Genomic DNA, 15,839 nt, shown 5'->3' with positions numbered 1-15,839 from the left:
CCCCATTGACCCCTCTTCCCATGCCCCCCCATTGACCCCTTTTCCCATGCCCCCCCCAATGTTCCATCTTCCCATGCCCCCCCACTGAACCCTTTTCCCATGCCCCCCATTGAGCCCTCTTCCCATGCCCCCCATTGACCCCTTTTCCCATGCCCCCCCCATTGACCCATTTTCCCATGCCCCCCCATTGACCCCTCTTCCCATGCCCCCCCACTGAACCCTTTTCCCATGCCCCCCATTGACCCCTTTTCCCATGCCCCCCATTGAGCCCTCTTCCCATGCCCCCCATTGACCCCTTTTCCCATGCCCCCCCCATTGAGCCCTCTTCCCATGCCCCCCATTGACCCCTTTTCCCATGCCCCCCATTGACCCCTTTTCCCATGCACCCCCCATTGACCCCTTTTCCCATGCCCCCCATTGAGCCCTCTTCCCATGCCCCCCATTGACCCCTTTTCCCATGCCCCCCCATTGACCCCTTTTCCCATGCCCCCCATTGAACCCTCTTCCCATGCCCCCCATTGACCCCTTTTCCCCGGCCCCCCCCATTGTTCCCTCTTCCCATGCCCCCCCACTGAACCCTTTTCCCATGCCCCCCATTGAGCCCTTTTCCCATGCCCCCCCATTGACCCCTTTTCCCATGCCCCCCATTGAACCCTCTTCCCATGCCCCCCATTGACCCCTTTTCCCATGCACCCCCCATTGACCCCTTTTCCCATGCCCCCCATTGAGCCCTCTTCCCATGCCCCCCATTGACCCCTTTTCCCATGCCCCCCCATTGACCCCTTTTCCCATGCCCCCCCCAATGTTCCATCTTCCCATGCCCCCCACTGAACCCTTTTCCCATGCCCCCCATTGACCCCTTTTCCCATGCCCCCCCCATTGACCCCTTTTCCCATGCCCCCCCCATTGAGCCCTCTTCCCATGCCCCCCATTGACCCCTTTTCCCATGCCCCCCCCATTGACCCCTTTTCCCATGCCCCCCCAATGTTCCGTCTTCCCATGCCCCCCCACTGAACCCTTTTCCCATGCCCCCCATTGAGCCCTCTTCCCATGCCCCCCCATTGACCCCTTTTCCCATGCCCCCCATTGAACCCTCTTCCCATGCCCCCCATTGACCCCTTTTCCCATGCACCCCCCATTGACCCCTTTTCCCATGCCCCCCCATTGACCCCTTTTCCCATGCCCCCCCTTGAGCCCACTTCCCATGCCCCCCATTGACCCCTTTTCCCATGCCCCCCCATTGAGCCCTCTTCCCATGCCCCCCATTGACCCCTTTTCCCATGCCCCCCATTGTCCCCTTTTCCCATGCCCCCCAATGTTCCGTCTTCCCATGCCCCCCCACTGAACCCTTTTCCCATGCCCCCCATTGAGCCCTCTTCCCATGCCCCCCATTGACCCCTTTTCCCATGCCCCCCCCCATTGACCCCTTTTCCCCCCCCATGAGCCCTCCCCATGCCCCCCATGACCCCTTTTCCCATCCCCCCCATTGACCCCCCCCATGCCCCCCCATGTTCCATCTTCCCATGCCCCCCCACTGAACCCTTTTCCCATGCCCCCCATTGAGCCCTCTTCCCATGCCCCCCATGACCCCTTTTCCCATGCCCCCCCATTGACCCCTCTTCCCATGCCCCCCCATTGACCCCTTTTCCATGCCCCCCATTGAGCCCACTTCCCATGCCCCCCATTGACCCCTTTTCCCATGCCCCCCCCATTGAGCCCTCTTCCCATGCCCCCCATTGACCCCTTTTCCCATGCCCCCCCATTGTCCCCTTTTCCCATGCCCCCCCAATGTTCCGTCTTCCCATGCCCCCCCACTGAACCCTTTTCCCATGCCCCCCATTGAGCCCTCTTCCCATGCCCCCCATTGACCCCTTTTCCCATGCCCCCCCATTGACCCCTTTTCCCATGCCCCCCATTGACCCCTTTTCCCATGCCCCCCCATTGACCCCTTTTCCCATGCCCCCCCAATGTTCCATCTTCCCATGCCCCCACCATTGAACCCTGTCCCCATGCCCCCCCCATTGACCCCTTTTCCCATGCCTCCCCACTGAACTCTTTTCCCATGCCCCCCTTTGACCCCTCTTCCCATGCTCCCCCATTGAGCCCTCTTCCCATGCCCCCCCATTGACCCCTCTTCCCATGCCCCCCATTGAACCCTCTTCCCATGCCCCCCCATTGACCCCTTTTCCCATGCCCCCCATTAACCCCTCTTCCCATGCCCCCTCACTGACCCCTCTCCCCATGCCCCCCATTGACCCCTTTGTCCGTGCCCCCCACTGACCCCTCTTCCCCCCCATATCCATGTCCCCAACCCCCCCCATTCCTTAGCCCCCACCCCCCCATCTTTCCATACCCCCTCCATCCTCACCCCATAGCCCCCCCCTTCCCATTCCCTCCCTCCCCACCCCCTAAGTGCCCCCCCCAACCCCTTTGTTCCCCCCCCCCCGCAGGACTTCGTGCTCTACGTCATGACTCGTTCCCAGCACATCTTCGGGCGCCGGGGCCCCCCCGAACGCCCCCCCCAGGGCTCCCCCCCTTCCATTGACACCTTCCTCAACGCCCCGGACATCCTCCCCCGCCACTGCCTCGTGCGGGCCCCCCCGGGGGCCCCCGCCACCGTGCGGCCGTACCGGGGGGCGCCGGTGACCCATAACGGGGTCCCTTTGTTCCGCCGGGCCCCATTGAACCCCGGGGACCTATTGGGGCTGGGGCAGCACTTCCTCTTGCTCTATAAGGACCCCCGGGGGGGGGGTCCCGAAGAGCAGAGCCCCCCCTGGCTGCCGGCGCTGCGCTGCGAGGGCTGCAGTACCGGCAGGGGCCGGAGGGAGGCGCTGCGGTACCGGGCGGAACACGAGGAGCGGCTCCTGCGGGAGATCGTGCGGGAGCCGTGGGGTGCGGGGGGGACCCCGCAGGGGATGGGGGTCCTGGCCCCCGCGTTCCTGCTGGGGCTGTGCCTGGAGCACGCCTGGAGCGCGTTCCCCCCCCAGCACCTCCCGCAGCTGCTGACGAGGATCGCGGGGCTGGTGAAGGAGGAAGTCTGGGTATGGGGGGGAATGGGTGGGGTGGGGGTATGGGATGTGGGTATAGGATATGGGAATGGGTATGGGTATGGGTATGGGGTATGGGTATGGGGTATGGGTATGAGGTATGGGATATGGGTATGGGGTATGGGGTATGGGAATGGGTATGGGGTATGGGATATGGGTATGGGGTATGGGAATGGGGTATGGGTATGGGGTATGGGATATGGGTATGGGGTATGGGGTATGGGAATGGGGTATGGGTATGGGGTATGGGATATGGGTATGGGGTATGGGTATGGGATATGGGAATGGATATAGGTATGGGATATGGGCGTGGGGTATGTGAATGGGGTATGGGTATGGGATATGGGTATTGATATGGGTATGGGGTATGGGTATGGGATATGGGAATGGATATAGGTATGGGATATGGGTGTGGGGTATGGGATATGGGTGTGGGGTATGGGAATGGGGTATGGGGTATGGGATATTTGTATGGATATGGGTATGGGGTATGGGGTATGGGATATGGGTATGGATACGGGTATGGGGTATGGGATATGGGAATAGATATGGGTATGTGTATGGGGTATGGGTATGGGGTATAGGATATGGGTATGGATATGGGTATGGGATATGGGTATTGGGTATGGGAATGGATATGGGTATGGGGTATGTGATATGGGTATTGGGTATGGGAATGGATATGGGTATGGAATACGGGAATGGATATGGGTATGGGGTATGGGATATGTTTGTGGGGTATGGGAATGGATATGGGTATGGGGTATTGGATATGGGTATGGATATGGGAGTGGTTATGGGTATGGGTATTGGATATGGGAATGGATATGGGAATGGGGTATGGGATATGGGTATGGGTGATGGGATATGGGTATGGATATGGGTATGGGATATGGGTACGGGATATGGGTATAGGATATGGGTATGGGATATGGGTACGGGATATGGGTATGGGATATGGGTACGGGGTATGAGTATGGGTATGGGGTATAGGGATTGGGATGGATATGCATATATGATACGCGTATAGGATATGTGTATGGGATATGTTTGTGGGATATGGGAATGGATATGGGTATGAGGTATGGGTATAGGATGGGGTATGGGGGATGGGATGAGGGATATGGGGACACTGGGATATGGGATATCTGGGACATGGGATGCAGGACATGGGCGACATGGGAATGTAGGGGAACATGGTGGAACAGGATGTGGGAAGAGGGAGACATGGGGGGACATGGGAGGACGTAGGGGACATGGCGAGATATGGGGTTAAGGGATGAGGGACATGGGGGGCTATGAGGGTAATGGGATGGGGACCATGGGATGGGGACCCCTTGGGGTCACCTTGGAATGTTCCTGCAGGAGAAGATCAAGGAGATTGGGGACCGGCAGCCGGAGAAGTGAGTGACCCCCAAACCCCATCCATGGGGGTCCCCCCATCCCCATCCATGGGGATCTCCAGTGCTGATCCCTATGGGGGTGCCCCCATCCATGGGGTCCCCAATGCTGTCCCCTATGGGGGTCTCCTCAACCCCATCCATGGGGTCCCCAATGCTGACCCCCATGGGGGTGCCCCTATCCCCATCCATGGGGGTGCCCCCATCCCCATCCATGGGCATCCTCATTGCTGCCCTCTATGGGGGTGCCCCCATCCCCATCCATGGGGTCCCCATTGCTGACCCCTATTGGGGTGCCCCCATCCCCATCCATGGGGGTCCCCATTGCTGACCCCTCTGGGGGTGCCCCTGTCCCGCAGCGATGGGGACCCCTCAGCGCAGGGGCCGGAGGTGCTGGGCCCCGACCTGCGCCCGCTCACGCTGTGGTTGGCCAACGCCACGGAGCTGCTGAACCTGGCCCAGGCCCGGGTGCTGGAGCTGGAGAAGGAGCTGGAGCTGGAGGGTGAGCCCCAGCCCCCCAAGTGTGGGGCTAGGCCGTGGGGTGGGGATGGGAGCTGTTCCCCCCCCCCCCCCCCCCCAATGCAGGGCTCTGATTGGGTGCATCCATGGAGCGCAGGTCCTGATTGGGTGCATCCATGCAGCGCAGGTGCTGATGGGTGCATCCGATTGGGTGCATCCATGGAGCGCGGGCGCTGATTGGGTGCATCCAATTGGGTGCATCCATGGAGCGCGGGCGCTGATTGGGTGCATCCATGGAGCACAGGTCCTGATTGGGTGCATCTGGTTGGGTGCATCTGATTGGGTGCATCCAATTGGGTGAATCCATGGAGTGTGGGCGCTGATTGGGTGCATCCAATTGGGTGCATCCATGGAGCGCAGGCACTGATTGGTTCATCTGATTGGGTGCATCCATGGAGTACAGGTCCTGATTGGGTGCATCTGGTTGGGTGCATCTGATTGGGTGCATCCAATTGGGTGCATCCATGGAGCGCGGGCGCTGATTGGGTGCATCCGTGGAGCACAGGTCCTGATTGTGTGTATCTGATTGGGTGCATCCTTGGAGCGCGGGTGCTGATTGGGTGCATCCATGGAGCGTGGGCGCTGATTGGGTGCATCCACGGAGCGCGGGCGCTGATTGGGTGCATCTGATTGGGTGCATCCATGCAGCGCAAGTGCTGATTGGGTGCATCTGATTGGGTGCATCCATGGAGCACGGGCGCTGATTGGGTGCATCCTTGGAGCGCAGGCGCTGATTGGGTGCATCCATGGAGCGCGGGCGCTGATTGGGTGCATCCATGGAGCACGGGTGCTGATTGGGTGCATCCATGGAGCACGGGTGCTGATTGGGTGCTTCCACAGGGCCCTGCCCGGAGCTCAGCAGGGACCTGGAGACGTGCGATGAGGCCATGGGCGTCCTGGATGAGGTCATCATGTCCACCTTCCAGCAGACCGTCTATTACCTGACCAAGGTGAGCCAAAACGGAGCCAAACGGACCCAAAACTGAGCCGAACAGACCCAAAGTGACCCAAAACGGAGCCAAACTGACCCAGAACTGAGCCAAAGTGACCCAAACTGAGCCAAAACTGAGCCAAACTGAGCCAAACTGAGCCAAAACCGAGCCAAACTGACCCAAAACTGAGCCGAACAGATGCAAAACGGAGCCAAAACTGACCCAAAACTGACCCAAAACTGACCCAAAACCGAGCCAAACGGACTCAAAACTGACCCAATGTGAGTCTATTACCTGACCAAGGTGAGCCAAAACGGAGCCAAACGGACCCAAAACTGACCCAAACCTGAGCCAAAGCTGACCTAAACTGAGCCAAACAGACCCAAAACTGCACCAAACGGACCCAAAACTGCACCAAATGGACCCAAACTGAGCCAAACAGACCCAAACTGAGCCAAACAAACCCAAAACTGCACCAAACTGACCAAAACTGAGACAAACAGACCCAAAACTGCACCCAACTGACTCAGACTGGCCTAAAGTGACCCAAAACTGAGCCAGACTGAGCCAAAACTGACCCAAACTGAGCCAAACTGACCCTAAACTGACCCAAAACGGAGCCAAACTGACCCAAAACTGAGCCAAACTGAGCCAAACTGACCCAAAACTGAGCCAAACTGACCCAAAATTGAGCCAGACTGAGCCAAACTGACCCAAAGTGACCCAAAATAGCCAAACTGACCCAAAACTGAGCCAAACTGAGCCAAACTGACCCAAAACTGAGCCAAACTGACCCAAAACTGACCCAAAACTGAGCCAAAACTGAGCCAAACTGACCCAAAGTGACCCAAAACTGAGCCAAACTGACCCAAAACCGAGCCAAACAGACCCAAAGTGACCCAAAACTGCACCAAACTGACCCCAAACGGGCCCAAAATTGCACTAAACTGACCCAAAACTGCCCTAAACTGCCCCCATAGCCCCAGCGCCCCCCCATCGCACCCTATCATTCACTATCGCCCCCCATTGCTCCCTATTGCCCCCCCATTGCTCTCTATCACCCCCCATCACTATTGCCCCCCCATCGCTCCCTATCGCCCTCCCGTTGCCCCCCCATCGCTATCATGCCCCCATCCCTCCCTATTGCCCCCCATCACTCCCTATCACCCCCCATTGCTCCCTATCACTCCCTATCGCCCCCCCATTGATCTCTATAGCCCCCCATCGCTCCCTATCGCCCCCCACCAATCGATATCGCCCCCCCATCGCTCCCTATCGCCCCCCATCGCTCCCTATCGCCCCCCCATCGCTCCCTATCGCCCCCTCATCGCTCCCTATCGCCCCCCATCGCTCTCTATCGCCCCCCACCAATCGATATCGCCCCCACATCGCTCCCTATCGCCCCCCCATCGCTCCCTATCGCCCCCCATCACTCCCTATCGCCCCCCATTGCTCTCTATCGCCCCCCATCGCTCCCTATCACCCCCCCATCGCTCCCTATCGCCCCCCATCACTCTCTATCGCCCCCCACCAATCGATATCGCCCCCCCATCGCTCCCTATCGCCCCCCATCACTCCCTATCGCCCCCCCATCGCTCCCTATCGCCCCCCATCACGCCCTATCGCCCCCCATCACTCTCTATCGCCCCCCATCTCTCTCTATCACCCCCTATCACTCCCTATCGCCCCCCATCGCTCCCTATCGCCCCCCCATCGCTCTCTATCGCCCCCCACCAATCGCTATCGTCCCCCCATCGCTCTCTATTGCTCCCTCATCGCTCTCTATCACCCCCCATTGCTATCGCCCACCCATCGCTCCCTATCGCCCCCCATCGCTCTCTATCGCCCCCCTATCGCTGCCTATCGCTTCCTATCGCCCCCTCAATCGCTATCCCCCCCCCCCATGGCCCCCTATCTCTCCCTACCGCCCCCCCTATCGCTCCTTATCGCTCCCTATCGCCCCCCAGCGCCTTTACGCGACGCTGCCGGCGCTGCTGGAGGCGAACCCGTTCGCGGCGCCGCTGGAGGCGGGCGCGGGCCCGGGCCCGGAGCCGCTGCGCGTCCCCGATGGGGTGAGCCCCACACTGGGGGTGTTCCAGAGCGCGCTGGAGCTGAGCCGGGGCTGCCGCCTGCACCCCGACCTCGTGTCCCAGACCTTCGGGTACCTCTTCTTCTTCTGCAACGCATCCCTGTTCAACTCCCTCATGGAGAGAGGTGAGGGCCCTATAGGGGATGTGGGGGGGGTTTGAGGGTTATGGGGTCTATGGGGGTATGGGGGGTATGGGGGTGAGGGGGGTATGGGGTCTATGGGGTGGGTCTATGAGGGTATGGGGGTGAGGGATGTGGTTCTTCTTCTGCAACGCATCCCTGTTCAACTCCCTCATGGAGACAGGTGAGGGCCCTATAGGGGATGTGGGGGGTGGGGGGGGTTTGGGGGGTATGGGGTCTATGGGGGGATGGGGGATATGGGGGTGAGGGATGTGGGTCTTCTTCTGCAACGCATCCCTGTTCAACTCCCTCATGGAGAGAGGTGAGGGCCCTATAGGGGGTGGGGGGGTGGGGGTCTATGGGGGTATGGGGGTGAGGGATGTGGGTCTTCTTCTGCAACGCATCCCTGTTCAACTCCCTCATGGAGAGAGGTGAGGTCCCTATAGGGGGTGTGGGGGATGTGGGGTCTATGGGGGTATGGGGTCTATGGGGGGTATGGGGGTGAGGGATGTGGGTCTTCTTCTGCAACGCATCCCTGTTCAACTCCCTCATGGAGAGAGGTGAGGTCCCTATAGGGGATGTGGGGGGTGGGGGGGGTTTGGGGGGTATGGGGTCTATGGGGGTATGGGGGATATGGGGGTGAGGGATGTGGGTCTTCTTCTGCAACGCATCCCTGTTCAACTCCCTCATGGAGAGAGGTGAGGGCCCTATAGGGGGTGTGGGGGGTGTGGGGTCTATGGGGGTATGGGGGTGAGGGATGTGGGTCTTCTTCTGCAACGCATCCCTGTTCAACTCCCTCATGGAGAGAGGTGAGGGCCCTATAGGGGATGTGGGGGGTGTGGGGGTTGTGGGGGTGTATAGGGGGTATGGGGGTATAGGGGGTGTGGGGGTTATGGGGGCTATAGGGGCTATAGGTACTATAGGAGCTATGGGGGCATAGGGGCTATAGGGGGTATGGCAGCTAAAGGGGGTATTGAGCTGTAGGGGCTATAGGGGGTATGGGGCTACAGGAGCTATAGTGGCTATGGGGACTCTAGGGTGTATGGGGGCCATAAGGGCTATAGGGGGTATAGGGGCTATAGGGCTTATAGGGGCTATGGGGGCTCTAGGGAGTGGCTCCTCCCCATAGCTCCTCCCCTTCCCCCCCCGCTGAGCCTCAGTCCTCCCCTGCAGGGGGCGCCCTGTTCCAGTGGGGCCGCGCCGTGCGGCTCCGCACCACTCTGGACCTGGTGCTGGACTCTGTGGCCGCAATGGGGCTGGGCGACGTCGCCTCCGAGTTCTTCCAGAAGCTTTCGGCAGCCTCCAACCTGCTCTGCACCCCCAGGGCCTGCCTCAGCAAGGTGGGGATGCACTGGGATACACTGGGAATGGACTGGGAGTCAATGGGAGTCAATGGGAATGGGATGGGAGTCAATGGGGTTCAATGGGAATGGGATGGGAGTCAATGGGGGTCAGTGGGAGTCAATGGGGGGCAGCCTCCAACCTGCTCTGCACCCCCAGGGCCTGCCTCAGCAAGGTGGGGATGCACTGGGATACACTGGGAATGGACTGGGAGTCAATGGGAGTCAATGGGAATGGGATGGGAGTCAATGGGGTTCAATGGGAATGGGATGGGAGTCAATGGGAGTCAATGGGAGTCAATGGGGGGGCAGCCTCCAACCTGCTCTGCACCCCCAGGGCCTGCCTCAGCAAGGTGGGGATGCACTGGGATACACTGGGAATGGACTGGGAGTCAATGGGAGTCAATGGGAATGGGATGGGAGTCAATGGGGTTCAATGGGAATGGGATGGGAGTCAATGGGAGTCAGTGGGAGTCAATGGGGGGCAGCCTCCAACCTGCTCTGCACCCCCAGGGCCTGCCTCAGCAAGGTGGGGATGCACTGGGATACACTGGGAGTCAATGGGAATGGGATGGGAGTCAGTGGGAGTCAGTGGGAGTCAATGGGAGTCAATGGGGGCCAGCCTCCAACCTGCTCTGCACCCCCAGGGCCTGCCTCAGCAAGGTGGGGATGCACTGGGATACACTGGGAGTCAATGGGAATGGGATGGGAGTCAGTGGGAGTCAGTGGGAGTCAATGGGAGTCAATGGGGGCCAGCCTCCAACCTGTTCTGCACCCCCAGGGCCTGCCTCAGCAAGGTGGGGATGCACTGGGATACACTGGGAGTCAATGGGAATGGGATGGGAGTCAATGGGAGTCAGTGGGAGTCAATGGGAGTCAATGGGAGTCAATGGGGGCCAGCCTCCAACCTGTTCTGCACCCCCAGGGCCTGCCTCAGCAAGGTGGGGATGCACTGGGATGCACTGGGAATGGACTGGGAGTCAATGGGAATGGGATGGGAGTCAGTGGGAGTCAATGGGAGTCAATGGGGGGGCAGCCTCCAACCTGCTCTGCACCCCCAGGGCCTGCCTCAGCAAGGTGGGGATGCACTGGGATACACTGGGAGTCAATGGGAATGGGATGGGAGTCAGTGGGAGTCAGTGGGAGTCAATGGGAGTCAATGGGGGCCAGCCTCCAACCTGTTCTGCACCCCCAGGGCCTGCCTCAGCAAGGTGGGGATGCACTGGGATACACTGGGAGTCAATGGGAATGGGATGGGAGTCAATGGGAGTCAGTGGGAGTCAATGGGAGTCAATGGGAGTCAATGGGGGCCAGCCTCCAACCTGTTCTGCACCCCCAGGGCCTGCCTCAGCAAGGTGGGGATGCACTGGGATGCACTGGGAATGGACTGGGAGTCAATGGGAATGGGATGGGAGTCAGTGGGAGTCAATGGGAGTCAATGGGGGGGCAGCCTCCAACCTGCTCTGCACCCCCAGGGCCTGCCTCAGCAAGGTGGGGATGCACTGGGGTACACTGGGAGTCAATGGGAATGGGATGGGAGTCAGTGGGAGTCAGTGGGAGTCAATGGGAGTCAATGGGGGACAGCCTCCAACCTGCTCTGCACCCCCAGGGCCTGCCTCAGCAAGGTGGGGATGCACTGGGATACACTGGGAGTCAATGGGAATGGGATGGGAGTCAATGGGAGTCAGTGGGAGGAGTCAATGCCTCAGCAAGGTGGGGATGCACTGGAGTCAATGGGAGTCAATGGGGGCCAGCCTCCAACCTGTTCTGCACCCCCAGGGCCTGCCTCAGCAAGGTGGGGATGCACTGGGATGCACTGGGAATGGACTGGGAGTCAATGGGAATGGGATGGGAGTCAGTGGGAGTCAATGGGAGTCAATGGGGGACAGCCTCCAACCTGCTCTGCACCCCCAGGGCCTGCCTCAGCAAGGTGGGGATGCACTGGGGTACACTGGGAGTCAATGGGAATGGGATGGGAGTCAATGGGAATCAATGGGGTTCAATGGGAATCAATGGGGATGCACTGGGGTACACTGGGAGTCAATGGGAATGGGATGGGAGTCAATGGGAATCAATGGGGTTCAATGGGAATCAATGGGGTTCAATGGGAGTCAATTGGGGGCAGCCTCCAACCTGCTCTGCACCCTCAGGGCCTGCCTCAGCAAGGTGGGGATGCACTGGGATGCACTGGGATACACTGGGAGTCAATGATAATGTGATGGGATATACTGGGAGTCAATGGGAGTCAATGGGGTTCAGTGGGAGTCAATGGGGTTCAATGGGAGTTAGTGGGGGGCAGCCTCCAACCTGCTCTGCACCCTTAGAGCCTGCCTGAGCAAGGTGGGAATGAGCTGGGATACACTGGGAATGCGGTGGGAGTCAATGGGGTTCAATGGGGTTCAGTGGGACTCAGTGGGAATCAATGGGATACACTGGTACTCAATGGGAGTCAATGGGGTTCAATGGGAGTCAATGGGATACATTGGGACTCAATGGGAGTCAATGGGATACCCTGCCTCAGCAAGGTGGGGATGCACTGGGATGCACTGGGAGGCACTGGGAATGGGATGGGAGTCAATGGGAATCAATGGGAATGGGATGGGAGTCAATGGGAGTCAATGGGATACACTGGGAATCAGTGGGGTTCAATGGGGTTCAGTGGGAATCAGTGGGAGTCAATGGGGTTCAATGGGAGTCAATGGGACTCAATGGGCTTCAATGGGGTTCAGTGGGGTTCAATGGGGTTCAGTGGGACTCAATGGGGTTCAGTGGGACTCTGTGGGGTTCAGTGGTGTTCAATGGTGTTCAATGGGGTTCAGTGGGATTCAGTGGGGTTCAATGGGGTTCAGTGGTGTTCAATGGGAGTCAATGGGGTTCAATGGGATTCAATGGGGTTCAATGGTGTTCAGTGGTTTTCAATGGTGTTCAATGGGGTTCAGTGGGGTTCAATGGGGTTCAATGGGGTTCAATGGGATTCAATGGGGTTCAATGGTGTTCAGTGGTGTTCAGTGGTGTTCAATGGGGTTGTGGGGTTCAATGGGGTTCAGTGGGTTCAATGGGATTCAATGGGGTTCAGTGGTGTTCAGTGGTGTTCAATGGTGTTCAGTGGGGTTCAGTGGGTTCAGTGGGGTTCAGTGGGGTTCAGTGGTGTTCAATGGTGTTCAGTGGGGTTCGGTGGGGTTCAATGGGATTCAGTGGGGTTCAGTGGGGTTCAGTGGGGTTCAGTGGTGTTCAATGGGGTTCAATGGGGTTCAGTGGGGTTCAATGGTGTTCAATGGTGTTCAGTGGGGTTCAATGGGGTTCATTGGGGTTCAATGGGGTTCAGTGGGGTTTAATGGGGTTCAATGGGGTTCAGTGGGGTTCAATGGTGTTCAATGGTGTTCAATGGTGTTCAGTGGGGTTCAGTGGGATTCAATGGGGTTCAATGGGATTCAGTGGGCTTCAATGGGGTTCAGTGGTGTTCAATGGGAGTCAATGGGGTTCAATGGGATTCAATGGGGTTCAATGGTGTTCAGTGGTGTTCAATGGTGTTCAATGGGGTTCAGTGGGGTTCAATGGGGTTCAGTGGGATTCAATGGGGTTCAATGGTGTTCAGTGGTGTTCAGTGGTGTTCAATGGGGTTGTGGGGTTCAGTGGGGTTCAATGGGATTCAATGGGGTTCAGTGGTGTTCAGTGGTGTTCAATGGTGTTCAATGGGGTTCAGTGGGTTCAGTGGGGTTCAGTGGGTTCAGTGGGGTTCAGTGGGGTTCAATGGTGTTCAATGGTGTTCAGTGGGGTTCAATGGTGTTCAGTGGGGTTCAATGGGATTCAATGGGGTTCAGTGGGGTTCAGTGGGGTTCAATGGTGTTCAATGGGATTCAATGGGGTTCAGTGGGGTTCAATGGTGTTCAATGGTGTTCAGTGGGGTTCAATGGGTTTCAGTGGGGTTCAGTGGGGTTCAGTGGGGTTCAGTGGGGTTCAATGGGGGGTATCTCCCTCCCTGCAGATGACGTGGGCCCGGCTCCGGGCCGAGTTCCCGGCGCTGAGCCCGGCTCAGCTCCACCACATCCTGAGCCATTACCAGCTTGGGGGGGGGCAGGCCCCGCCCCCCGCCTGGAGCCCCGCCCCCGAGGAGCGCGACCAGGTCACTGCAGGTCAGTGCCCCCCCCCCCCCCCCCGTCCCCATTGCCCCCCATGTGTCCCCATTGCCCCCCCATTGCCCCACCCTTGTGTCCCCATTGCCCCCCCATTGCCCTCCCCTTGTGTCCCCATTGCTCCCCATGTGTCCCCATTGCCCCCCATGTGTCCCTATTGCCTTCCCATTGTCCCCATTGCCCCGCCATTATCCCCATTCCCCCCCCCATGTCCCCATTGGCCCCTCATTGCCCCCCTTGTATCCCCATTGCCCCCCATTCTCCCCGTTGCTCCCCCTTGTGCCCCATTGCCCCTCCATTGCCCATTGTCCCCTCGTTGCCCCCCATTGTCCCCATTGCCCCCCATTCTCCCTCTTGCCCCCCGTTGTGTCCCCATTGCCCCCCATTGTCCCCATTGCCCCCCCTGTGTCCCCATTGCCCCCCCATTGTCCCCATTGGTATCTCCATTGCCCCCTCCATTGTTCCCATTGCCCCCCCTTGTCCCCCCATTGTCCCCATTGCCCCCCTTTGTATCCCCATTGCCCCCCTCAATGTCCCCATTGCCCACCTTGTGCCCCATTGCACCCCCTTCTCCCCATTGCCCCCCCACCTGTCCCCATTGCCCACCACATTGTCTCCATTGCCCCCCCACGTGTCCCCATTGCTCCCTCATTGTCCCCATTGCTGCCCTTGTATCCCCATTGCCCCCCACATGTCCCTATTCCCCCCATTACCTCCCCACGTGACCCCATTGCCCCATTGTCCCCATTGCCCCCTCGTTGTCCCCATTGCCCCCCCACGTGTCCCCTTTGTCCCCATTGCCCCCCCCACGTGTCCCTCTTGCCCCCCCATTCTCCCCATTGCCCCTTCCAGCTGTCCCCACTGTCCCCCCATTGTCCCCAGTGCCCCCCCATTGTCCCCATTGCCCTCCATTGCCCTCCTTGCCCCCCATTATCCCCATTGCCCCCCCATACCCATGTGTGTCCCCCCCCCAGGTGACATCTTCGAGAGCTTCTCCGAGCACCCCCCCCTGCTGCTGCCCAGCCGGGGCTTCCTGCTGCGGGCGGGGGGGGGGGACGCCGATGACGAGAGCAGAGGGGGGAGCCCCGAGGACAAAGGGGGGGTCCCCGAGGACAAAGGGGGGGTTCCCGACGAGGAGGGGGGGCTCCTGCAGGCCCTGTGCCGCGTGCGCCGCCTGCTCCGGGACCTGGAGCAGGATGAGGTCCCTGCCAACCAACGGGGGCTGCCCCGGGAGGGGGCTCCATAGGGACCCCCCCACCCACCCCATCCCCGGCACCCTATGGATCCATGGGGGGCACCCAAAGAAACCCCCCCCCCGTGCCATGCTCCCATTAAAGCTCACACGTGTCCTGTGTGACCCAAAGGGGATGAATGGGGCCGGGGGTGTTGCCTCTGTGGGCGTGGCTTCGGGATGCCACGCCCCCACCTTTTCCCCACGTGATCTTCCATTCATTCTCTTTCCCATTCATTCTCTTTCCCATTCATTCTCTTTCCCGTTCATTCTCTTTCCCATTCATTCTCTTTCCCATTCATTCTCTTTCCCATTCATTCTCTTTCCCATTCATTCTCTTTCCCATTCATTCTCTTTCCCATTCATTCTCTTTCCCATTCATGCCTTTCCCATTCATTCTCTTTCCCATTCATGCCTTTCCCATTCATTCTCTTTCCCATTCATGCGGCTGCGGCTCCTTTATTGGCGCGAAGGGGCGGAGCCTCCGCGGAGGGGGCGGAGCCGGAGGCAACCCCTGTAGGCGGGGTCAGAGCGAGCCGTGGGCGGGGCTTCGCGTTGAGGCCACGCCTTCTGTTTTATTCCTTATAAGGAGCTCCTCAAGCACCGCCCCTATTGGGCGAGGCTTCGCGCTAGGCCACTCCCACTTGAAACCATATAAGGGGTGGGGCTTAAAACCAATAGGGGCGGAGCTTAGCATTTAGGTCACGCCCACAGAAGGCAATCCCCAATAGAAACCCGCCCCTATTGGGAGTGGTTTAGCGTTAGGCTACGCCCCCAAAACCGCCATATAAGGAGCTTCTCAAGCCCCGCCCTTTGGGGTCGATAGGCCACACCCACCAGACATCCATATAAGGTGTTCTTAACTCCCGCCCTTTTTTGGGGCACGGCTTAGCGCTAGGCCACGCCCACCGATCCCCCATATAAGGAGCTTCTCAAGCCCCGCCCCTTTTAAGGCGTGGCTCCCCGCCAGGCCACGCCCCCTTTCCCCATTCATTACCACGCAGCGGCCGGCCCCCCCCCCCCCCAGGA

The 15,839-nt window shown here is 59.5% G+C and overlaps 1 protein-coding gene across 1 annotated transcript; it reads left to right on the top strand.

The window, feature by feature from the left end:
* Nucleotides 1-2,450: 2,450 nt before the first annotated feature.
* On the top strand, nt 2,451-14,914 carry RASIP1 (Ras interacting protein 1; the record flags this gene model as incomplete). The annotated part of the gene is given in 9 exon segments (XM_057421704.1): nt 2,451-3,041; nt 4,413-4,450; nt 4,807-4,949; nt 5,807-5,916; nt 7,866-8,112; nt 9,280-9,446; nt 13,432-13,579; nt 14,554-14,709; nt 14,712-14,914. Coding segments are annotated over 9 exon segments (1,803 nt in total), but the record flags the coding sequence as incomplete, so codon positions are not given.
* Between the last annotated feature and the right edge of the window lie 925 nt (nt 14,915-15,839).

This window comes from Pezoporus wallicus, unplaced genomic scaffold, assembly GCF_028554395.1.
Source record: "Pezoporus wallicus isolate ANWC-B61680 ecotype Strahan unplaced genomic scaffold, APGP_CSIRO_Pwel_v1 contig_14401, whole genome shotgun sequence".
Lineage (NCBI taxonomy): Eukaryota > Metazoa > Chordata > Aves > Psittaciformes > Psittacidae > Pezoporus > Pezoporus wallicus.
The sequence above is the reverse complement of the archived record's forward strand: the minus strand, read 5'-3'. Positions and strand labels throughout refer to the sequence as shown.